This window comes from Dermacentor andersoni, chromosome 3, assembly GCF_023375885.2.
Source record: "Dermacentor andersoni chromosome 3, qqDerAnde1_hic_scaffold, whole genome shotgun sequence".
In the NCBI taxonomy this organism is placed as follows: Eukaryota; Metazoa; Arthropoda; class Arachnida; order Ixodida; family Ixodidae; genus Dermacentor; species Dermacentor andersoni.
In genome coordinates this window covers 55656703-55682211 of record NC_092816.1, presented here as the reverse complement: position 1 = coordinate 55682211, position 25509 = coordinate 55656703, and the positions used below count along the sequence as shown (strand labels likewise).

The following is a 25509-nucleotide window of genomic DNA, read 5'->3' as shown; positions in this document are numbered from 1 at the left end:
AAGGAAAAGAGTCCTAAGCAGACATAGTGAAATGGGCACACAAACACACAGACATACATACCACGAGGCAATGGCGATTGGCTGCCACACAATGAGTACACACATGCTATGACAATACAAATCTGGGACAATTGTCCGGCAGATGAGTGCCAGTTCTCTCCCAGGGGCATTTGCAGCTGTGCTCATGACTTGTCACGAACTATAGCGTGCCGAATGCCGAAAAACAATGAACATACAGTACTGCTAACAAAATCAGGTTTTAATGACATGTTTAAGTGTCAACATGACAATAACAAAAACAGTGCCGTACTGCCTCTCCTCGGCCATGGGCCTCGGCTTGAACCAGACGCAGCTGATGATCAGAACCGTAATGCCAGGTAGCTCTACTAGGCAGTTCGGCCAGGAAGCCAGATGGTTAATGTGTCACGAATGCCGGCGAGGGATGAATTCAGATGCTGTAATTGCAGAGAATTGTAGCACTAATTACATTAGTGTGTTGCCCCGTGACCCAGAGGATTAGTGTGCCTGGTACACAGGCACAGAGCAGCCAGATCACACTACTAATATTATGCTTTGTGTTCCAGCCTGACATACGGCAAACTTCTTAAAAAAAGCATAAGCCGTATGTTTGGGCAGAACTTCTGAGCTGTAAGAAGCCATTCGGAGCAGCTGGTATTTTTTTTGCTTGGTCTATCTAGCTAATTAGAAATGGTCAAATAACCAAGTTTTAAATGCTAATCTTAGTTTATGAGTCAGTATAAAAGACACAGTGTCTTTATAAACTGGAGTTGCAGTTGTGCAACAACAGGTGACTTTTGTTGAAAAATGTGGTATAACAATGGTAAACATGGTACACACACAGATAACATACTGTATCATTGAAGGCTACAGGAATGGAGCTTCTGCACTTATGTTACTGTAGAAAATATTCCAGTAGCGTTTGACAATACTTTTGGTTGCACGGAAAAGATACATTAATCAGCATAGCCTCCCCGTCTAACAGTTTCATGCCCGCCCAAACACGGAAATGAAAAGTAGATATGCAAGCAAAATTTAACGCTCAGTGATTAATTTTGTTTTATTTTGCTGTTGTAGTAAGATGTTAATGTTTTCTCTTCTCCAGCTTAAACTTATGCGGTTGAGAATGTAGAACCTTTTCTTCAGGAGTGCTCTTACTTCATTGTTGATTGGAAGCGCACACACACACAGTGAAGGAGGAACGGCCACACCATATGCAGTAGCTGCTGGAGCAGAACACCCCATTGTAAACATTCGCTTACTATCTAAATTATCTAGCATGGTGTCGGCGCGCACAAGGAAACGTGAACACTTCACACTTGATGACCACGGATGGACATTCGCTGTCAAGACGTTGGCGTGAGGAATTGCGGCAGCAGCAGCGAGCAATGTGACCTTCACGCTTTCAAGATAATGCCCGTGTGACTGCGTGCAGCCATAGTACAATGCCCCCCCTCCCTCTCCTCCCCCAGTGCCATGTGCACGACGGAATATGGTGCGCTTCCTCCCCTTGCGCACGTGAGATTGAGCCACCATCGCTGGCTTGCCATCGCACGCCTTCACTCGCATACATAGCACACGGTGCATGAGGACGGTGTTATCACGAGACGAACCAGGTACGTATGCCTCGCAAAGAAAACCTGTAGCAACTGCCAAAGAGGTCAACCCAGCACACCTCTGTCTACGTTACTCCTCTGCGATGCTTTGCCTCATGTCTCAATCCCAACTTCGCTCAACGTTACCTACACATTCCTCTAGGTGGCGTTACGGTACACTGCAAAGCATTCAGCGTGTTCCTTCACACTTTCCTCAGCACGCTTGCTTTGCGGCTTCAGACAGACACTACTGATACCACTAGCTGGCTTCTTGCGCTTGTGCATAAAAAGCTATTTGCTCAAATGCTACCTACATGCTGCTTATCGCACCCTGTAGTAGTTTCTGTTCTGACAATCCTTCAGTTACAGACGTGCAACAGTCTAAGAAGCGTTTGCACCTTTTATGGCTCAACTTGTTCCCAAACAATAAGTGTCATCTGATTTGAATAGCTTTCCTTTCCTTAATGCTGCGCACACAGGTAGTACTTCCAGGTCACGAATGGGATGCACATCATCCACGTGACATAGCATTTTTGACAAAAAAGAGCTAGAGCGCAGAGTTTTCAAGAAAGGAAACGAAAGCAAGACAGATGATTATTGTTTAATCACAAGATACGCCCCATGGGGTATAAACTTTCTTTGGAGTGTACGATCATTTTGTGGACTGCACAAAAGAAAGAAAAGGCTTGATAAGTTGCACCCATGATTCATTCTTTCAACAAAAACGAGCTGGATTCAAAGTATTTCAAGCTGATGAGCAAGTCCTAGTATGGTTCACATCATTCTCTGATAAAACAGACCTTAATACTGTCATAAAGAAGTGTGATGGCTTTGTCATGGAGTTGCACCACATAAGAAACAACAGAAAAAACAAGTGCCTAGATGCACATGTGCCCAACGTGCATCATACTTTCTTACACGGTAAAGGCTTGTGTACTGTGAGAGCCATTAAAGCAACCAACACTTTTTTTTATGTCCCTTATGTTGTACTGTCCCCAGCTTGTAGCTTGAATATGTAAGCAGTTGCTGTAGCTCCTAAATACATAATTTAAGCTGCAAGTCAGGGCTGGCTTGTGCCTCTATTGTTCCTTTATGTTTTCAATGTTTAGTTTTTTCATAAGCCTGCATCAAATTGCCCAACCAAACAGATCACTCCTCAAAATCAATCAGTATCAAGATGATTGATTTCGAGGAGGATTTCGAGATGATGATGCCCAAGCTGACTGCAAATAGATTTTTCGTAGGTTTTGTTTTCCACTGGCATTTGCATGCATATAAAGAAAAGTGCGCTGAAAGATCCCAGATGGTCAAAACTTTTCCAGAGACCTACACACAATGGTGTCGCCCATAGCCCTGGTGTTGCCTTTGGGCTGTTAAACCAAATCAATCAGCCAATCAAACAACATGTCAATCAGCCTAAGAGTCAATCAATCAATATGGCAGTCAGTCAAACAATCTGTAAATCAATTCAATCGTCCTTCAGTCGATGATTCAGTGAATAAAGCAATCTGTCAGTCAATAAGCCAATCAATAAATGAGCCCCTCAGTATCGAAACGTGATGTGAAAGGACACTCACACACTCACACTACTCCTTTGGGAACCCTTATTCAATGTCAGGAGGGTGTCTCGGGTGGTGGCAACCTGCTTGCACACCCAGGGCAAGTGTGCAGAGAGTCGTGAATGAAGAGATCACACTCTAGGCAGAAGTTTTCCTTGCACTTCACACAACGGTATACCTAGAGGAGAACATCGGGAAGACCGCAAGTGAAGGAATTAATTCACAGACATTTCAGTCATCGCCTAAATGCACCACTAGGTGTCACATCCAGAGCATGAAAGAAACCCATCGAGTCAGTGCAACACGTAACAAACAAAAAGACAAACCACAATAGTTGGCAGGGTTACAATTTCGCCCTTTAGTATTGTTCGCTGTGTGAGAGCAAATAAATTTGGGGGAGCCAGAACTTTAACACTGCAAACTTTTGCAGTCAGCTGATTGCAATATTTATTTATCCCCACTAAGCATCTATAATGCAAACAAATGCAACTGGAATCAACATAAAAAAAGCTGCTGCATTACAGACCCATACGTGCTAAGAACTACCTATGCGTTAAAGTGGCAAACACAGTTGACTTTGAAAAGAAATTGCTTGAGTCAGTTTTGTCTTTTGAATATTGTATTGTATAGAGGCAGCTTGTCGCATGACGAGCAGAAACTTTATAACAGGTTACTTTCACAATTTGCACACTTGAAAGCATATGCCATTCACTAGAAGTTCGCCTCTAGTGGTGTCCAACTGTGCACACAGAAGGCTCTGGTCTACATGCAAGATGACTATTCTTTTTTTGAAGCGTCAGCAGTTCGATAAGGCTTAATAGAGGACAGCGGAATCGTTGGTCACAGAAAGCGGCTCAAACTTTTTTATAACGTATATACTATATGTATCATGAGATAAGCATTACTTTTCACATCGGCAGGGTCTTCCGATTTTTCAGCTAAAAACATGGTCTAAGCTGTATGCATGAGACCAGAGTCTTTGTTAGATGTACCTCATGAATTGAGACATTTCTAGCGAGATCAGTGCACTTGAGCTCCTGGACGTTCAGTCATGCGATAAAAGATGTGCACAATATGTAACGTTCTATGATTTCAGAGCAGATTACAGTAGCCCCAACACTTACATGTTTGTCTGATATGGACAATTGACAGGAGAAGCAGATTCTGGAAACAGAAAGATCAGATTATTATAGTTAATAAGCCAGCAACACAGGGCTCTGACAAACTATCGATGCTACTATTCTGAGCAAAGCGCAAAATGCTGAAATTCTACAAAAAAGAAGAAGAAAAAGGAAAGTTCTGACTGATCTCCTTGCTTCAAAGCTACACCTAAAAGAATGTTGCAGGTGAGAACTACAGATTAACTTGAAGGCCCGTCGAGCTCGCATGATCAGTGACAGACCTCCAGCCGCAATCACCCAACCAAGTCGAACACGTCAGATCATGGCCACCGTGGCTTGAAATTCAGTCCACTACTCAACATCTTTGCAGTAGAATGCCGCAGTCATTATGACATGACAATGGTCACACACAAAAAAATTATGCCAATTTAACACAGATGTTGGAATTTGTGTGAAGCGGTTACTTCAATGCTGCAAAACTAAATGTGATGCATATAAAGTAGAACCTTGTAGATATAATCCCATTATATACGATTTCCCAGTGCCAATGTTCGCAATCGAGAACTAAAAATGAACCAATCCACTTATGCTAATTTTTTTCCTGCTTCATATGTTCCCGGAAGACATGATTATACAGCACCAACGTTCAGCAGATCCTCAAACTGGGATAGTAAGATGCATTTTCCAGCCACTAGATCCCACGTAAACAAAGAAAAGCATGAGGTGCACACGACTGAGAGCAGTAGCCGCCTGCCGCAGCAGCTTCCTCGTCACACTTGCCCAGCCGTTTCACGTGAAAACGCTGGTGTGCACTAATTTTCTTATTCCTGAACCAGAAAATCTTCTCCAGGGTTGTCTCACATCGCATTCACAGATATCACTGCCAAGCCTACTGAGTTAAGCATCTTCATTTACCTGCTTCACAGCACATTGGCCGTAGTGCCACTGGAAGCATACTGCAGACTTTTATCAGGCGATAACCAAAATGTCCTGACGTTCCCTGTTCCAGGCAGTACAAAGGGAGAATCATGTATTGCTCTGGCGGCATCGCATTCTGGTGCTGCCCACCAGCTAGATTTCGTTTCTATTTCTCATTACTACGCAATAAGAAAACGACAATGTGCATTTCAGGGTTGCTTGGGCCTTAACAGCTCAACACGTGGCCACATCTCATGCTACGACTCAAGCTGAGTGGGTGCGTCAAAACTTCCTGCCAATATGCCCTGCTCGAAGAAGCTGCTGATCCAGGCCGAATTCGAGGAGCACAGACACAAGCTTATCGAAGGCGTAAAAATGACAATGTGCGCCACGAGGCCAGTCGAGCACCAACAGCTTTGCTCGCAAGGGTGTTTCACGCTGCAATGGTTAGTGCAACGCTTCCCATGAGGTAGCTTTCAGTTACAGTTGAGTCTGTCAATTTTTTAGCAGCTTCCAATCGTGCGCTTTCTCCTTTATCGTACGTTCTTCTTCCTGCATTTTTCTTTTTTCGGAATGTATGAACAAAGTTCTACTATAATTGTCTTTGTCATCTACGCAACATGTAAACTTGTGCAATGCTCATGTTCATGCTTCGCAATCTAAGCTGAAATGCAAACAGCAGTTCACACGAAGGCACACTGCAAGACATCGCCGCAGTGACGTCACGTGGGCGAAGAGGTGATGTTTGTCGAGGGAAGAACGGTGAGGACAGATGCATCCTGACAGAAGTACAACACGAAAAACAGAGGTAACAATGACAATTACTTTTCCTGTTTTATTCCCGAGTCCATGGCCTAACGGAAACTGGAGCAAGCACATGGCCTCACGCACATGTGCTATGCGACTTGAGGCACGTGCCTATTTTGCAAGACACCAGCAACAGCAGCCACGGCCAGGAAAGTTCAGGAGGGTTCTCTAAGAAAGCTTCGCTTGACAGTAAATAAAATGCTGAGTCGCGAGGAAAAACTTACACAGGTGTGTCTGCTGGTAGCGAGTCCCAGGGTACCTCTTCAAAGGCTTCCAGGGCAAAAAGATGGTGGTAGGAACGTGCAAGGTGCGGCGCCGACACCAAAGTCAAGCCTGCACAGGAAGAGAAATACGACAGGTTCTTTTTTTTTTAGTGTTATGTAAGCGTACTGAACAGGAAGTGACTACAAATTATAATTTGAGCAGAGGTTGCACAAGAACAACAGCCTTCTTGATGCAAAAGAAACTACGTAAACACGTCACACAGGAAGAACAAGAAAACTGCAAGACGTCATTTAGTTCTGTTCTCTCACTGTCTGAACAAAATTAAAGAATGCATCATTGTACTAAAAAAGGGGAATTGCGGCTCTAAAAGGCAACACACCAAAGCTAACTAGAGATCTATGCACGCAGTGCGCGCCAATGGACGCACCATTGGCCTTGTGCAGAATACTCGGGAAAGGAGCCAGCCGCGTGCCGTAGTTTGCTGCGTCATTGATTGTGCTTCTCTATCTTATTCACGTTTTCAGAGCAAAATAAGCAACGCCCTTCGCATGTGTGGGGTGACCAAAGCTTCAAAGAATATCGAAGAAGAATTCTTGCATGGTGGGGGGCTCCAATACCGGCAAAAACGTGCCGGCGATACGGTTCTAATCATTACTCACAAAGCCTCATCAGCGGGAGCAATGGTAATGATGGATCCCCGCCATTCAGCGGGAAATTTCTTGTTCTCGTCCTTTCCTTTGTTGTGTCGGTGTTTTTTCCACTCGATCATATTTAGACAAGTAAGCGATGAAGTTCATCTGCAGTGCAGCATGCGGTTTAAAGGCATTTCGCTAAAGTTCTGAATGCCGTTTGCTACTTCTACTGTTTGCCACTTTACCACGTTGCACTAGCTAGGTAGAACGACTGCACGAGTGCATGTGTTGTATGTTAAAGGTACTGAAGCTTGCAAGAACTGAAATTGTTGGTTTTATGCGGCCTGGTAAATCCTCGCACCAGCTGCTGTGCACTTCATGTTTTTGCATCTATTTTATGCGTGGCTTCACGGATGTTGAACCGTTGCTTCTTGCATAACTGTTGTTGATTTTTTTTAGGAGCGAGGTTTTCACCCTGCCTCGTTTGTAAAGGGTCTAAATCACGCTTTGTCTTATCGGAATGATACCAAGCAAGTGTTTCTTTAACAGCTTTAGTCTTTTCGCCCGAGGGCATCTTAGATGTTGTAGTTTTTTGGGAAGTGTCTTTAGAAAATAGGTAGTTCAGGATGAGAATTGCTAATACATGTAGTTGCCGCATATGGTATTTGGTTCCATTTTCACTGAAAAGTTTACATCATGTTTGGGAAGTCATCACACCTTGATGCTGTCTAAGAAGACTTACCAAGCTGAGTGATTTGTTTGTTTCACAATGTAGTCGCTTTTTGCATGTGAATTTTGTACTCAACTGAACTCTTTCTTATTATGCTTATGCCGCAGAGGACTAAACCCGGCCTTGCCGCCAGCGCTCATCTACTTTGACAGGGCACTGCTCCGCCTTTAAATATATTGTGTCGCATCTCTCTCTAGTAGCATTGAAAAAAGGTACTGAAACGGTCAGACTTTAGCTTTGTATGTTTCCAAGCAGCTCCCTCAGGGAATTAAAAATTTCAAGAACTGCAGCGGGAACGGCAGTCCATCGGCGTATGCAGCAGAATTGCATCGGCGGTACAGCGCTAACATGTGCTTTTATTAAACCGTGTGTCTGGTAACTTCCTTGACTAGTGTACGCATTTCCATCAATAAATTCGCAATTACTCTTCTTGAGGTGACTTTGACTGCACTTATTCGGCGATGTCACATGTATTCATCGGCAGAAAGATCACAACGGCATATACAGACATTGCACCGTGTGGATTTGTTTGAGATATTAGTCCGCATTAACAACGGGTGCTTATTATCGAGGTACAGAAGCAGCATGGCGGCAAGGGTAGAATTTAAAGAAGAATTATCGAGACACTGCATCACTCAACAAAATTTAGCGGCTAATTAACATGAGCTCCACTTCATGTAAATGGGGTTCCTGACGTTTGTCTGCGGGACGCACCTGGCATGTATGTGGACCGGGCTGTCCCAAACACCGGTAACATCGTGTTCATACCTGCTCCCACAGAGGTCAGCGTCTTCCCTACAGCTGTCACTGCAGAAGAAGCAGTCAGGCACCCAAACAAAGGAGAAATCGCAGCCGCGAACTTGAGCCATTCTTGCTGCAAAGGGTTGTCGTCTGCTACGGCTCCCGAGCATACTGTTGGAAGCGCCCGCTAGGTGGCCATCAGTGGTGCCTCTATAGGCGGTGCACTAAGCGTATAGTGAGATAATGGGATGGTCATACTGGTCTACCTTTTATGCTACTTCTATTGGACTATGCCAATCACTTATCCGTACACTGTACAAGCCTTTATAATAGGCAACCATTGCTTAAACTTCGCATGCCAACAGCAGTGCCATAACACAAAACTTAGCAGGCATAGTTGGACATGCTTAGATTTCACATCAGCAAGTTCCCTGCTGTTTTTGAGGCACAAGTGTCCGGCATTTGACCTGACTTAGCACCGGCATCCAAGAACATAGAAATGCTCTTCGGGAGGTGCATTGCCGGAGACGGCAATGCACCGTAGTACATAGTATGAACCGGAGTACGGCTGGAGACATCGGGCCCTATCAAATGTCAACATTTGATAGGGCCCGATGAGAGTCCTACCATTTTCATGGCGTAGCTATTGGATGGCATCAGAATATTTTAGTAGGACACTAAATCTGCCATAGCGCCTTCTGGCTAGCAGTGGTTCCCATACTATGCTCATTGGCATAGGTAGTATGACTTTGCTATCAATAAAGCAAACTGATCCAGGAACAACACGAAAGCAGCCCTAAAAGCAAATACTAGCAATAACATAACAAGAGCTTTGACACTTTTTAGATAACTCTGCACCATTTAAGAATTTGTCACTTTTTGCACACATTACGTGAACATGTCAGGTGAATGATTATTAGCAGACAAAGCATTCAGATTACTTCTACACTGCCTACAGGAAGCTGGCAAAACCAAAATCTTAGAAAGCACACATTACGGTCTACTATAACCAAACGTGGGTCTGCAGAAGTTTAGCACAGGTAGTAAAACACCCCGGTTGGTGTTAACGCTAACTCCAGCTACTCTGCAATCCATGCTCATAAAGCGATTACAACCACAGTCTCGGACTTATACAAGGACAGGACAGCACTCTATGAAGCATAAGCAGCTTCAGAGTCTCTTTTCAATTAATCAGATTTCATAAAGGCCTATTGTAGAAGGAAAAATATTAATTATCATACCTGATAATTTAATTACCAAACTTTCAAACTGTTAAAAATCCCATGGATGCAATACTGGAAGGGAGGGAGTAGCACACATTATTTTGAAGTCTGCTCTAAGCACTTACATTTTGCAGTACACATAACATGTTATTAGTGATGAATTACGTCTTGACGCAACACCAGCAGCAGCAAGCTTGGGACAGCACAAACCAACAAGTAATGCATTGTTTTTAGATCACAGTCACTTCTTCAGTGATTCTGTTGTTTCTGATCTCGCCTCCTTCAGGAAATTGTCTACATAAATCTGCTCCAAGCAAGCCTGAGCTTGCTTTGGTGTCCTTCCACAATTGGAATACTACAGAGAAATGGTTGAAGACTGAATTTCTTTCGTACACAAATTTACTTTCCATAAAATTTGACGTAACAATAGTAAAATTGCAGAATGAGTCCGAATTCGTTAACGTTTATGGAAAATTTGGGAAAGCTAGCAGGTATGTATTTGATGGCAGAGCAGAATGTTGCTTCTGCCAACACAGACTACGCGTGAGAAAAATTCATCCAGTAGTATCCTGAACTTACTGCAGACTTTGCATTCCACAGGTAGAGAGCAGTATTTTCCATTGCACTGCGGACAGAAGTAGCCGCCCTTGCTCAGTCCATCCGAAGGGTTTTCACTGTCCAGATGGCTGTCAACAGATGCATAACCAAGTTATTAATTAAGCCAAATCTACAGACATGAATATCAATCACGAGACATTAATACGTGAGTATCCATTGTAGTTCACGTTTAACAGAAGTCTCAAATATACACCCACGGAGCTCTTGTCTACGTTCTTCTCCTCCCGACTAACTTATCTATAGTCCCCAGAGAACTCTCAACCCTTTTTAGCCTAATATGTCACAGTGCATCCCACAGGGTGATCTGTGCCACATACACAGCCTGATGCCAGGCACAAGTTTGAGACTCCTTACCTACACGATGAAAGAGCTGGAAAATCCTTTAGTCATATCGGTACAATGTTAAATACAGGGTTATCCTACATACGTTCACTTTCAATTATTCTCGTTAGTACGATACGTAAAACGCAGGTGGAGTATAAGTCCACCATCGGAAGTCCCGAAGTAAGAACTGTTGGGGGGACCTTCTCGCAAGAAACAAATGGAGGTTGGTACAATTGTGGCAAACAGTAGCAGCTAGCATCATACAAAGGTTGTGCTAATCAGCAATAATGACATAATACAACACTCAGAAAACGAAACTGTGTGGTAGACCTTGAATAACAATACAATGCAATCAATAACAACACTCGATACAACATGCTGTAGACAATACCAATAACTGTTATTGGTAAGCACTTCACAAAGAGCGATCTGTATCAAAGGAAGCCCAAATCCGTCATGACAACCAAATCATAAGTGTAACCACATGGCTAGGATAACATGGCTATCACTACAGATTACTACCACACTGTTCCAAGACAAGGTACACTTACCAGAAACAAAGAGATGGTTTGCCTTCAGTCTCCGTCCGGTGGTAAGGAAATCCTGAGAAAGTGACAAAATGTGTTTCAAGCACACCAAGACGCAATGTTCGTAACAAGCAGATGGCCGCCTGATAGCTGTGGCCTTACCCATTCTGATCAGTGATGACTCTGCATTGCCCTATAACAAGAAGAGTGTGATTAGTAAAAATCAGTGCCAACTTCTGCAACGTCATTCTTTTTTATCTCCTCTCAATATATGCAATTCTAAAATTTGGCTGAACTTTATGAAGACACGCAAAAATTCTTGAGCAAGGAACCTTATTAGTTCAAATGAGAAAAAGAAAGCAAGGTTTAGTAGCCAAAAATATACTGTATATGCCTGTTTTGTAAGAATACTATCTGAAGTGCGAAATTATATGGGTTTTTTTACAGCATGGGCACTATGTTAGACAAGCAAAAATTATCCAAACGCGGAAAGGTGCAAATTTGATTTTATTTCCAGCCAAGTGTACGGCCCGGAAGGACACCAGTTGTAAATCGTCACAGGGAATTCAAAAATGAGTAAAGGACAACGCAATAATGCTTGCATTGCATAACAACATGGTGTAGTTTCCTTAATAACAAACTCTAGGCCCACTGACATTTCACTTTAGATGCACAGATACATCAGTGTACACAAACATGAATTCTACGATGCACACAGCAGGCAAAAGGGCTTGCACACATACATGGGGAGCAGGCAGGAATAAGCATCAAGGCATCACCATATTCTTGAGACAGCACAATTAACACCAAATGTTTAAGAGTGTTGCTGTTGAACCAGTCATTAAAGCTACTAGGTAGTGTGCCAATTGCAACATGAAATTGAAACGAAAACCACTCGGGAGGAAAAGGAGAAATTGACATAATAGCTTAAAGAATTTCTTGCCATGCTCCTTCTTGAGCAGTGACCTTTCTGCAATTCAATGCAAAAAAAGAAAATGAAAGAAAAGAACGCTGCAAAATGACTACCATCAGTGACGACCTAAATATGCAAAGGCAAATTTTCAGTCCCACAATAGAAAAATTTCTGCAGAATTGCCTGCTAATTACATTATTTCATTTCCATAGTGCCATGACGGATGCAAAGTTTTTTTCGATACTGGCATTTCTAGGCAATTATGCTTTAAAGCACAGAGGAAGTGACAGCAAGCAGTATGGTTTGTGGGCACAGCTTGTAATAAATTCGTGGTTATCACTGTAGTGACCAATCCGTCACACTGACAGTGGATGGATCAGCCATCTTCCATTTCGGCGGCAAGTCAAACGAGGCTGAGAAACAACGTGACCAGGAACGACTTCGAAGCAATGAACAAAGAGAAGCACGAGCAACTTAACCCGTTAGCAGAATTGCACAGAATGAGGGCCAGAGAATAAAGAACCAACTGTGAGGGCCGAGCGAACAATCTGGGAGCACCGCCGGCAGCGTTGTCAGTGCAGTTGGTGCGGTGCAGAGCTATGGACACAGCCCATTCACGTTAAGAGGGGTTGAAGGGCGATGGGAGAGATACACGTGAGGCTGGCGTGCATCTCTCATGGAGAGAAGCGGCGGCAGTTGGGGTGGCGGGCAACCGTGCAGCGGCTCGCATTTCACTTTTTCTTTTTTCTTTTCAAGGATTTCGCATTCTATTACCTTTCAGTATGGACACCCAGCAGCCAGACTTCATTGTTATAACCGATAATGTGGCACGGGGACATTGTAGTTAGCAGGTTATTTTCTCATAGAAAACATACAAAAGCTGACGGTGCAGCAGTTTTTCATTGTTATAAACGATATATTGTTAAAACTGGTATCGTTATAAGTGGGTTCGACTCTATTGTCGTATTTGCAGCTTCGACAAGCATATGTTCGCACTTCAATTCAGCTCGAGTCAGCAGCTCCGTCGGGCAGGGTATTTGGCAGGAAGTTTTGGGATGCATACTCAACAAAAATTACTATGGCACGAGATGCCAACTCATGTCGAGCGGCCTGAAATGCATGTTGTCGTTTTCTTATTGCGTAGCGTTTTAAGACGGTGATGGGAAATCGAAATGAAATCGAGCTCATAATCGGTGCCGGAACACAATGCTGCCAGAGCGAAACATGATGCTCACTTTATGCAGCCTGCAGCAGGGAATGGCAGTGTGTTTGGGTCATTGCCTATTGAAAGCGTAGAATTCGCTACTAGTGCCACTACGCCTCATGCACTGTAATATAGATTAGTAAAGATGCTTATTGAATAGCCATGAATGCGACATGTGATGACCCGCGAGGAGATTTGCTTTTACTGAAAAAGAACACCGAGTGTGTGCCGGTATTTTCACGTAGCATGGGCGGGCAATTACTGCGGGGAAGTGGCTGCGACGGGCGCTTACTGCTCTCAATCGTACTTGCCTCGCGCCTTTTTTTGTTCATGTGAGATCTGTCGGCCAGAAAACGTATCGTACAATCATAGTGTGGCGACGTTGGTGCTACCATCATGTTTTCGGGCAACGTATTAACAAGTAAAAAAAAAAATAAAGTGTAACTGTATTAGGTCATTTTTCTGTGTTCTCAGCCCCAAACGTTGGCGCTGAGAAATTGTATGAAACAGGATCGTATCAATAAGGTCCTACTGTACAGGCCTTCAACCAACTTTCCAACCTCCAAAAGGTTACTCAAGTGTGCTTGGTGAGTTATCTAGGAGAAACCACCAATGACTAGCGACACATATTAAACAACCAATAATGCTCACACATTCCATTCAATCGCCAAAGCGTGGCCAAAATACAAAACTTCATTACCGTGACTGGTGGAGGAATGGCATGCTGGAAGAGAATGTCCTTGAAATGGTTCTCGTCCAAGATAACATTGTACGTGCCTGAAAGAAGCAGCAAAAAAAAAAAAAAAAAAAAAAAAAATAATAATAAATAATAATAAACATTAATTAAAAGGCAACAACTTTTTTGCAATAGCTAGTATATTCTACAAACTAACGAGTTGGCAAGACAGGTCCTCACAAATGCTGAGTCATTTGCACTAACAGCATGAAAGCAAGCACTTCAATATACTGCAATATTCCACAAATCAAATGTAGAGCAAAAGTAGAATTGGCAGCTACAGGCAGCTACAGTAAAAGCACATTGCCCAAGCCTTTTGAGCTCCAACATTGATTGTCAAAAAAGTGTATATATTCCATCAATTCTTCACTGTAGCCAAACAGTTTTCTACTTAAGCTAAAGGGTAATTACCAGGAACAAGGGTAATGTCTCAAGGGGAACAGACAATCTGTTGGCAACGTACCTCCAGTGATTTTGGTAAGTTTGCAGCACACATGAACTTCAGCTGCCAAGCCAACAACACTGCAACGAATGTTGCACTTGCGCATGGTCTGTGGAATGACAAAAGAACAAATTGTTAAAGTGCACTGTAGGTAGCGGCTACAGGGTGTAGAAGTTGCTTTGAAATTACTACTAGAGGGAACTATCATAAGAAGCCAACAAACACTTCGGGCCCCTCGGTTAACCCCCTTTCTTGTTTATTACATAACGAGGGTCTCGAATCCGGCAACATTGATGCCTTCAGGTAGCATATGTGGGTTTATTGACCAGTTGCCTTCACCCAAAAAGATCACGTTCTCGTGACGCCTGCGGCAAAAAGGACGTTCCACGTCCGCCACCAAGGTGAGTGGTGGCGCTGGCTAACACTCCCAGGGTTCTACTAGGAAATATAAATACCCAAGAAAGTGGATGGGGAAACGGCGCCACGGTAGCTCAATTGGTAGAGCATCACACGCGAAATGCGAAGGTTGTGGGTTCGGTTCCCACCTGCGGCAAGTTGTTTTTTCATCCACTTTAATCTCAATTAAATTTATCGTTTCTTTATTTCATTTATTAAGCACAAGTAATTTCCCCTATGTTGTCCTTGGTGTCAGTGTTTGTTGGCTTCTTATGATATGACTAATAAAAATTGGGCCCCTCGGTTAACCCCCTTTCTTCTCGTTTACTAGAGGGAACTGTGGCACTGGAATAATTTACCTAGCATGGATGCATATATGTATTTTTCTAATCCTGGCACTTGTGACTTATGACTTTCTTGTGGATTAGTATTTACTATAAGTTACGTTCCTACATTTCTCAGAAATCCTACTTTTCTAAACATACCGTGGTCCGAAGTTTCTGTGCACATCCATAATTACTGCAAACTGTTGCATTTATAATGCAATAGCATTTTGCTGAAAGTGATCAATTCGCAATGTCACAAGGCCGTTTGAAGACAGAAAAAAAGATGAAGTTTAGACAAATCCAGGTATATTACCCATCAGTCCCATGCTAGTTGAACTGTCATGCTTGCAGCTCCCATAGACACTAGCGCACATGTGCAAAAGTACAATGTGTGTTAAAGCTTGGTAAAGTGCTTTTTTCAAGGCTCGACATACATTTATTTGGTAGGAAAAGGTTGGCTACTACTGGAGAAGCTGAAGGGCAGAGTTCCCCTCATTGGATTCTGTGTCTGAGCCTCACCGCCGAGACATTGCAGTAAAACCTCGTTAAACCGTACCCGCTTAAACATAGTTTCATTTTAAAAGTAGTAAAGTCAAATCCCCGACTCAGCGCCCATTGAACATAATGTGTTCTGTATCCACATAGACCGTACCAGCCTATTGCGTACGTATCAGTTAACACGTAGTGTTTCCACTTTTCGTCGTGCAAACACGGCAATGCTTCGTCTCCATTGGGCGGCCCGGCAGAAAAACAAGCCTCAGAGATCTGAACACAGCCTCCAAGCGCCCTGTGCATTTGCACGCGAAGCCACATCAACATCAACATCATTTCGGTGCCGTCACAGAGAGCGTTGTGGCGTCGTGTAAGTGAGGAGTCGCATCATGTTGAAGCTCGGATAAAAAAGACGCTGGGTACTCAGCATACAAGAAAGATTAGGCATCGTTTCTGCTGTTGAACATGACATGAAGAAGTCGGCGCTGGCATGTGACATGGGTGTACTGTTGACTATGGTGTGTGGCAAGTGGAATGTGAAGGATTTGCTCGGCAGCGCTGCTGCGACCGTGAAGAGATGTTGGCTGCGAGATTTGACTTTTCGCCATCAATGCCTCTGTTTTACCGAAGTGTCACGTGGCGACAGTGATAAGGATGGCACGGAAAGCGACAGCACGGGCAATTCAGGCCCAACAGTGGCAGAAGCTGCGCGTTACATCAGCCTCACAAATGCAATCGTCGCGATGAGAACAGCACCCTGCAATGAAAAGGTGCCCCGCAACTCCTGCAATGCTACCGCGCCTGCACACGGAGAATATGCAACAATAACGAGGAAGCGGCAATGTGAGTGTCTGCGGAGAAGAGAGGGCTGGTTGAAAAGCTGGCTCGCAGCTTCAGTAAGTTTGAGGCCGCTGTCGTCGCTGCTAGGCCGCCGCGGCGCCATACGAAAATAACACTTTTGTCACGCGAAGCAAATGAATACTGCATGTTTTTTCCCCTTTCAACATACTCTCTCTTCCATTTTTGACAGGTAAGTGGGCGACCTGATTATATTTCGGTTAAGCAGTGCTACCGTTTAGTACGTACTTTTTCCGAGCTCCGGCCAACTACGGTTTAACGAGGTTTCACTGTAGTATGATGACTCGGATTTCAAGGTATCTTTCACATCTTTAAGCCATTCTTGTTCTGAGACAAAACTTTTCATGTTCACTAGGTACAATAATTAGACCCTTTGCAATGCAATGTAGCCCATATTTACCTATATGCTATTAACCAGTCTCACATAGGCAACCAAATTTTTTGACCTCACAACGAACTAGGGTGGGAACTTTGGAGCCTTCCCTGATAATTTAGACGCCTTCGCAGCACCACCATGTACCCCATAGAGTCATCGTATAAGAATGTCTAAAATTTCGGACGCAAAAGACCTTTTCCATCCGAATGCCTGACTTTTTGCCATGACCGCAGGTCCAAAACAACATTATTCGAAGCCACCACTGCCGTCATTTTATTTCGCCGCCTCAAACCAGCGCTCTCGCAAGTAGATCCACTGGCAACTGTAACCACCTCTGCAGCAATGCTAGGCCAGGCTATTTCAACATTCGCTACTAAGCTTGCTGTTCGGTGCTGTGTTTTTCATTGAAATAATTGACTGCTGTCGGCAATGGCGTCGACTCTGCCTCTGTAATTCTCGCCAATGGCTTCGAAGTTCGGAAAGCTTGAGTTACATAATGCCGGTTCCCGAAAGTCAGCTTCCAGGAGTGTTATGTGATGAGGCATACACAAAAGTATTTCAGTGTAGCATATCAAGGGTGTTAAGGAGCAACTGTCACGGGACACGGCATGTATTCCTTATGTAGGTGTGCACCCGCCGTCTCCTGTCCCAGCACGAGCACCGATGCGCCTAATATGTGTATTGGCAGGCCTTCAGAGCTATTCCGAACGTGCCTATGGCAATACGGGCCATTGGGGGCAGTAAAAGGCATGCATTCATTTTTTCAGACTGCCCGATTTTTTGGACGTTGTTACAGACCCTATGGAGTAAAAAAAAAACAGACGTTGACTGCATACCGGAAATGTAATTTAGCAATCCAGCTTAGCTTAACACCACTCTTTAGCACGCCTTTAGGTTACATTGCTGGCAAGATGTGAGGGGCAGCAAGCACCTGAGCAAGCAGGTGCTGACTACAGCAAAACAGCAACGAAGAAGCTGACTGCCAGAATAATGCACTCAACAGCATATTTTAAATGCAGTGACATTACCTAGACTTGGCTTTAGAGGAAGCTTTAGTGTAAGGCCGCATTCCCTATTGAAATACCGGTAGAAATGCTGCAATTATGCAATCGCTAAATTTCTTGCCGTTGAGAGAGAAGATGCACAGTACCCACATTGCTGACTGGGACACTGTGCCTATGACGTTGGTGCACGTGGACTACAGTGCACTCTTTCTTCAAGCCAGTGGAGTTTGCATTGCTCACTCTATCATTTTGTGAACTTTGGCACACACTCTTGTATTGCTTCCCTTCATTCATTATTCTGCTGATAAATGTGTTGCAATTTTTCACAAATATCACTTTGCTTTTTCACTGTCTGCCAGGCGCTGCCAGTTCAAGCCCTCTGTGGCTTTGGTAGGACGAACTTTTGTATTTTTGTTAATAAATGTATTATTATTACAGTCGTACCCGACTATATATCGAACCCATTTACATCAAATTATTCTGTATATCGAACAATTTATGAACACGGTATAGCTACAAGGAGTATATACAGCAAAAGTTACACTTACATCAAACAAAATATAGCTGCGACTCCCCATATATCGAACATCAAGCTGTGCAAAAGTGCCCCCAGAAGTTGGCTTTCCTTTGCGACGGTGGGGAAACCCGGCGACATGGCTCCATCCAACCGCTCTCCCTACTGTGAACACGCTGCGTCTGGCGAGCCGTTGAAACCCCCCTGCAAAACATGATCGTGGCCTGCCCAACCCGCTTACTCAAATAGCCAATCAGAGGCTCCTGTGCCCTGGTTGTGCAAGATGGCTCAAGTGCGAGTTGTCTCGCTGCTTTTCTGGTTCATTGTGTTTGTGCCTTGAAGGCGTTTTCCTGCAGTGTTGCCATGATATACCAGCAGAATTTGCCTTTTGCCGCAAAACTCGAAATCATGAATCGAGTCAAACGCAGTGAGAAGTCGGATGTCGCCGCAGCATGCAAGATTCCGAGCAGCACTCTCAGCACAATCTTGAAGAATAAGGGGGAGATTAGTGCTAAAGCAGACAAATTTGCGACCTGGTGCCTGTGGCGCTCAACGCATACGCACGGCCGTGTACAAATGGTTCATTCGAAATTGCTTCAGACGTGCCAGATTCATTTTTGAATGAAGTCACCTGGTGGTGACTGAAAATTCTCATGTGTGCAACGAAGCTGTTGCCGGTGTTGCCGAAGTTTAGAGCGAGCTGTCAGAATTTCCGGAAGCTGTTGACGAATCAACAGCTGATGAGTTTGTGAGTGCGGATGATGGTGTCGTGACCACACGAGAGCTCGAAAACGAAGATTACATTGCCGACATTGTACCGAGCACCAGTGAAAGCGGGCACAATTAGGAAAGCAACGACGATCCTTTGCCCACATCATGCGAGGTGATTGGTGGACTCGCCTAAGACTGGCGCTTCTGTGCGAATGTGGAAGGTTGTGGCCTCATCTGCTGAGACTCTTTAGACAATGTGAAGAAGTGCATGCGTCGTAGGCTGCAAAATTGCCCAAGCAGAAGAAAATACAGGACTATTTCATGCGAAACTAAGCTAATTTCATCAATAAAGAGATTTTATAAATGGTATGTGCTTTTATGACGTACAATTGTCTAGCAGGCTTATATCGAATTATGCCCTACATCAAACTGATAGGCATTTTTTTGCGAGTTTGATATAGCTGAGTTTGACTGTACTACTACAACTACTACTACTACTACTATTATTACCTGCAATAATATTTGCATTCGTGAAGCCATTGCGTAAGAACACTTAACTGTGCCAAGAGTAAAAGGAAAAGTCACTAGAGGCCACCTCATAGCAGGCTCTTTAACTAAGATGTGTCTTGATGTCCTAGGAGCTTGCCAATGGATGGTGTGGCAGACAGAGCATACATGCTGCTCCATGCAAGCTGAATGCCTTCTTAGATTGCAAAAGAGCCTCATAGTGTAGACCTAGAGTTTCCAGAAGTTCTTCAGGTGGCGCTAGAACTTTCTCAAAGTTTTTAAGGAGGAACTAGGACGTCGTCGTGAAGATTACATGAGTGTGTTTGAAACTTATCAGTGAGTTGGGGACTTATAACCAATGTTCCCAACAATTGTGTTCAGGGAATAAATGAGTGATTGGCATTCGATAATCTACCTTCTGGAATATTCGTAATCGACTATACGGCATTTGACAAATTTTCACTACTCGAACATACGCAAGCAAAATATCCTACAGCTTCTGCCACCACTAAAGAGAGATGCCAGTGAGCATGACAACCTACCTCAATGGTTGTATGAATGTTGCCAGGATCACAAGTGGTCAAGCTTCCAAAGATGACCAGTACTTCCCGACTGGTGTGCACGGGCAGGTGCCTGGGAGAGGGTTGTTGCACCATTAACAAAACAGCTGACATCTACACGGATGGCATTATGCGAGTCCCTTGAAAAACTTTCCTCAAAATCTGCAATACATCCGTATCCTTACTGCTTATATGCACGCATAAAGAAGGGACTAGCTATTATGCTAATGTATATCACACTGCATGTGACCTGGTGCCATATGTGCAGGGCTCAAAACTTGAAATGTGAACAATACCTAAACTACTCCAATGTGTTGTTTCATTTATCAGTTCCCCTGTATTTGTAACAGTGGCCTAATTCAGAGCCCAAAACGTACGCTTCGGACTACTCCATGCTTAGAAACTGGCTACAGATCGTTTACATGCCCCACTTCCATGTAGTTTCACATAACAAATGTTTGTTGCTCTTCACGTTTCAGTGTTTGAGCACTGTACAATAATCACAAATGTGCCAAAAGAAAGCAAAAATATATGGTTCGCAATAGGTTTGGTAGTGGTCATACTAGTATCCAAGAGAAAACTAGGAGTTATAGCAAAGCCACTGCGGAAGAACAGCACATTTTACAAAGCTAGGACTTGGCTTAACGGAACCAGTGGTGGAACAGCCATTTCACCTTTCGGCACAGGTTCTGGCACAGCAGCAAGTACTATTGGCGCAGAGTCCAATGTAAGTGTGCTTACCATATACTATGCAAATTTTAACTAATATAGTCTAAATGTTGTGAAGACAGGTCTGCCCGAGGCCTACCCTGCAAGCGCGGCCAGGAAAGGACACGACACTCCTCCACACTGCAATGCACAAAGGGCGCTACGGCCGGGTTCCACGGTACGGCGCAGAGAAGACTCCACAGACAGATCGTCAACAAATGCGTGTTCATAAACCCATTATGCAACACAGTGCGACAGTCACGGCTCATGGGGGCAAATTTGTGCAACACGGGGCCCTTAACACTATTGCGTTAATAAAGTACCAGCAAGATGGCGCAGCGGCACTACATTGCACGTACGTCATAGAAAAATTCGGAGCACGCTTAAGCTTCACCTTTAAGAGTGTAATGCGATAGCATCCAAAGATTCCCAACTGCTTCTCACGATTCCCGGCAACTGCAGCTTACGTAATCGTAATGCTATGCACGAAGGCAAGCTATCTGGTAGAAATGCGGCCTCTTGCGTGCGCCATCGAAGCGAGTGCCATCTGGATGGTGTTGCAAAAATCCGGGCGCGCCGCTCTATATATAGTAGAAATGCTGGAAAAGGGGTTTGTGGTTTAGTTTCCGCATAACAGAATTATGTTTTCTTGTATATTCAAATTACAATCTGACGCTATCATGTCTGTAGGTTGTGTGTAAGTCCTACTTTACGATTTTCCTGACATAACTTATCTTGAAAAATTATAGTTCAGTAACGTTCAGTAACATGGTTGGGTATGTGTGGTTCAGAACAATGTTTCGCTCAAAAAACAGTCGACGCGAGGCGCCGACACCAGATAAGGGCCCCAGACACGGGGCCCTTATTGCTATCGCATCAAAAATGTGTGAATGACGAACCGGACGACTGCGGTGAGCCCACAGAGTTTCTCACTATATAATGAGAAGCTCTACGAGTGGCCCTCTGCTTCCTCCTATGATGATCATGACAGCACGCTGTGGGTTTTGATTTCAGTTTTGCTAGCTGCGACGCATCGACACAACGAGGTTTCGCTCTTATGCGTGCTTTGGCACAGGCTCGGCGAAGTTTTACGCTAAAATGCCGTTTTCGCATAGGATGGCACAAAGACCCGTTCTCGGTGCAGTTTGGCGCAATTGGCGCGGCTGTTCCACCACTGTGGAGCCTGCCCTTCAAAGGTCACAAAAGACAAATACAAGGTAAAGGCAAAGCAGTAGATAAGTGTTCAAGGGAATCCAAAGTATCACTTTCACTAAAAACAAACCTTTTGTAGGCAAGAAAATGGCGACCACAGAACAGAATTGGCACCTGCACATTATTCCATGATGTAAGACATCCTTCTTTGAATTGGTGAAATATAAATTTGTAAATTGCAATATGTGCTGCAACGTAATTACTTTAGACATTAATCAATGAATGGTCATTAATTTGTTGAACACGTATTTCAATTTCTCGTGATAATAATGTCCGCCCCTTGGAGTAATCCAGCTCAAGGAAAATAATTATGCTATCAGCCACAGGAGATCTTTAAACATTACATAAAATTTAAATATGATGGCTTCAACATATATTACTTCAACTTGCTGCAGTGACCCTGTGGCTATGGCATTCTGCTGCTCATCTTGAGGTAGCGGGTTCAAGGCCCAGCTGCGGCAGCCCCATTACTATGGAGGCAGAATGCAAAAATGCTGGCGTGGTTAGATAAAGGTGCATATTAAAAGAAATTACGAAATTCGCAGGCATAACATGGGGCCAGCTAAGCAAGACCGAGTAACTGGAAATCGCTGGGAGAGGCCTTCGTCCTGCAGCGGATGTAAATACCTGGGCTGATGATGAAGATGAGAAAGAATCCAGGTAGTCAAAATTAATCCGACGCCCTCCACTACAGCCTGTCTCGAAGCTTAACTGTCACTTTGGGACATTAGACTCCACAAGTCAAACAACCGCCAATTTCAATTAATTGTAAGTGCATTTACACTCACCGCAGGACGTCAGCTGCAAGCTCAAGAGAATTCTGCAGAGAGGGTTCTCCTGAAGGAACCTGCGTCTTGCTGGACTGTAGCGCTTCTACCACCTTCCCAGCGTTTCCTGTTGTTAGACAAGATGAAAGCAGCTGCTCAGAATGCAAATGATTTTGGTTCTGGTCACGGGCCACTGCATTCAGAAGCACTGGACTGCTGCCAGCACAAGGCATCAAACACTGGTGTAACAAATCTTAACAGCTATGATAACAGCAACAACTCTTACTGTGCAATGCTTGGCACATCTACAATGTGCATTCACTGAAAGAAGGCTTCCCTGAAGCAGGTTGGAAACCTTGCAGCTCAAGTTAACTTGACCCTTTCAGACGCCATTTTATCCTGTTGATTTAAAACTTACTTTCACCGCATTTATCTTCAGAATCATAGAAATCGTACAGCAGCAGAAATGGTTAAGAATTTTCAATTGTTTAGCGAGTTTTGTCAAGGTTACACAATGTGGACTCCCCGTGAAAACTCACTACAGGAACAGCAAATATTTTGTGTTTGGAAAAGCTTGAAAAGCACTCATCCAGCCACTCGAAAATTATGTCTGGTGCATGATTGTGAAAAACAATGAAAGAAGTACACCCGTTACATACGTACAACGTAACGACACCAAGTAAAAACACCCAACCACCTACCTTCCCACTCATTTTGTTAAAACATTTTGCACATGTTCTACAAAAATGCAGCACAATGACAATAATAGGTGTTTCAAGATGTATGCGACAGATTTTAAATTTAGTTACTTTCATCAATGCTTTTGCTGTTGATGCACTATATTGGTGTGCACAATAGTGTACATAATTTTAAATGCCCTTGAAGAACATGGCATCGGTGGCCGTATGCATCAGTGGATAGCCAGCTATCTTCAAGAGAGAACGATATTTATGACAACTCTAAACGGTGAAACAAGGAAGCATCCCGTCTATCGTGGGATGCCTCAAGGAGGTGTACTGAGGCCAACTTTATTTAATGTCATTCCTGTTGGACTCGTCAAAGAACTTGTAGGCGCAGTCTCGATCTCTGTGTGTGCAGATGACATGTGTATATGGACCATGAGCTTAACGCGTTTGTAAGTGCAAACGAAGCTGCAGCGTGCAGTGTCGATAACGTCGACATACCTAAAAAGTCTAGGACTGCGGCTGTCATCGACAAAAAGTGTAACCATAACATTTACACGGAGGTCAATGGCCCGCTACCCTGTTATGATTGACGGGAAGATTATACCTTCGGTAACCCACTACAAGTTTCTCGGAGTCATCATCGACCGTGACTTATCTTGGTCGAAGCACATCTCTGTCTGCATTAAGAAAAAGCTGGACAGCTTTACTCAAATCATTCGACATATGTCTGAAAAATCGTGAGGGCCATCCAAATCATCTCTTCTGCAGCTCTAACAGGCACTTTTTGTTGGCTACTTCCACTACAGTGCGCCTGTACTTTCTCAGGTTAGTACAACTGCTGTGCGCGCACACTTAAAAGGCTCACACACTGAGAATTTGCCTAGGACTACCACGATGTGCGTCTGCTTGGGGCAGTATAGCAGAGGCACGTGCTTGCCCAGCTCGAGTTTATCTGCAACATGAGCCATTGCGAGTGCATCTAAGGCTACTGACTAGACACAGGAATCATCCACTCACGAACATCACAAGCACACGGATTGTCGCCCCCTACTCAGAAGCCGTATTGTCGCAGCAAGACTTATTGCTGTCGGATTTCGAACCGCAAGACATACCAGAAGTTCCACTCTAGACGATGGCAAAGCCAATGGTGAGACTCTCAATCCCCTGAATAACGAAGAAGTCGAAAATGCCGCTTGCGGGGCTGAAGCATTTCGTGTTATCCTACATTGCTTACCGTAAAAACCCACATATAATACGAGTTTTTTTTTCCTATTATTACCGTCCAAAATTTTCGCTTTGTACTATATGCGGATAAGAACAAAAATTTCAGTCAGAAATTTGGGCTAGAAGTTTTGGTTTTGTTATTGCTGTGTAGTGTAGGTTTTGTTTGCTGTGCTGTTTGTTATTGCTGTGTATTAGTGTAGACTGCTTGGACTCCCGCCCCTTTTCGGAAGAAAAGATTTTAGGTGCGTGGAGAAGAGTTGACTATGCCCAATAAGCCATAAAGTCACTCTTGTGCTTTCTACGTGAGAGCGGTTTAGACGATCGCCTCTAGAACCTGTGAGACGTGCAGACAGTGGGAAATGTCTTTACGGGATAACTTGTTGTGTGGGCAAGGTTACTCTTGCGTGCATTGTGTCTACAGTGCGCATGCCCGTATTGGACAACGTGTATATAGTATCTCACTGTACCATAACATGGTCACCTGCCACCTACCTTTCCCTATATTCCCACTTCCCCTTTCCCCAGTTAGGAGTAGCAGGCTAGACACGCTCTCCAGACCAACCACTCCTCCTTTCTCTTCATTCAAATCGACTCCTCCTCCTCCCCCGTGTACATAGTGCCTGAAAGGGTTAATTAGCCCTCAACAGGCACTTGCATGCATAATAAAATGTTATGCATGCACCATGCCCAATACATATATCAGTACAACTGCTCCCACAAAACATTTAACAGCAATGTTTACCTGCTACAGCATTAAGGAATTTTTTTTTTCAATAACAGCATCTTACAAGAGAAAGAAATAAAGCATTTATTACACTCATACATACCATTCCAA

General features: G+C 43.9%; 1 protein-coding gene across 1 annotated transcript in view; it reads right to left on the bottom strand.

Moving 5' to 3' along the window:
- Positions 1-238: 238 nt before the first annotated feature.
- Positions 239-25509, bottom strand: part of Ssl1 (general transcription factor IIH subunit 2 Ssl1) — a 31096-nt gene continuing 5825 nt past the window's right edge. The window contains exons 5-15 of the mRNA XM_050169597.2: positions 22786-22891; positions 20060-20150; positions 14355-14442; positions 13856-13932; positions 11201-11231; positions 11063-11114; positions 10149-10255; positions 6243-6351; positions 4297-4336; positions 3191-3350; positions 239-455 (exon numbers count right to left, since the gene is read on the bottom strand). Of these exons, the coding sequence (XP_050025554.2) occupies positions 3228-3350; positions 4297-4336; positions 6243-6351; positions 10149-10255; positions 11063-11114; positions 11201-11231; positions 13856-13932; positions 14355-14442; positions 20060-20150; positions 22786-22891 (824 nt within the window). The 3' untranslated portion in view covers positions 239-455; positions 3191-3227. The remainder of the gene's footprint in view (positions 456-3190; positions 3351-4296; positions 4337-6242; positions 6352-10148; positions 10256-11062; positions 11115-11200; positions 11232-13855; positions 13933-14354; positions 14443-20059; positions 20151-22785; positions 22892-25509) is intronic.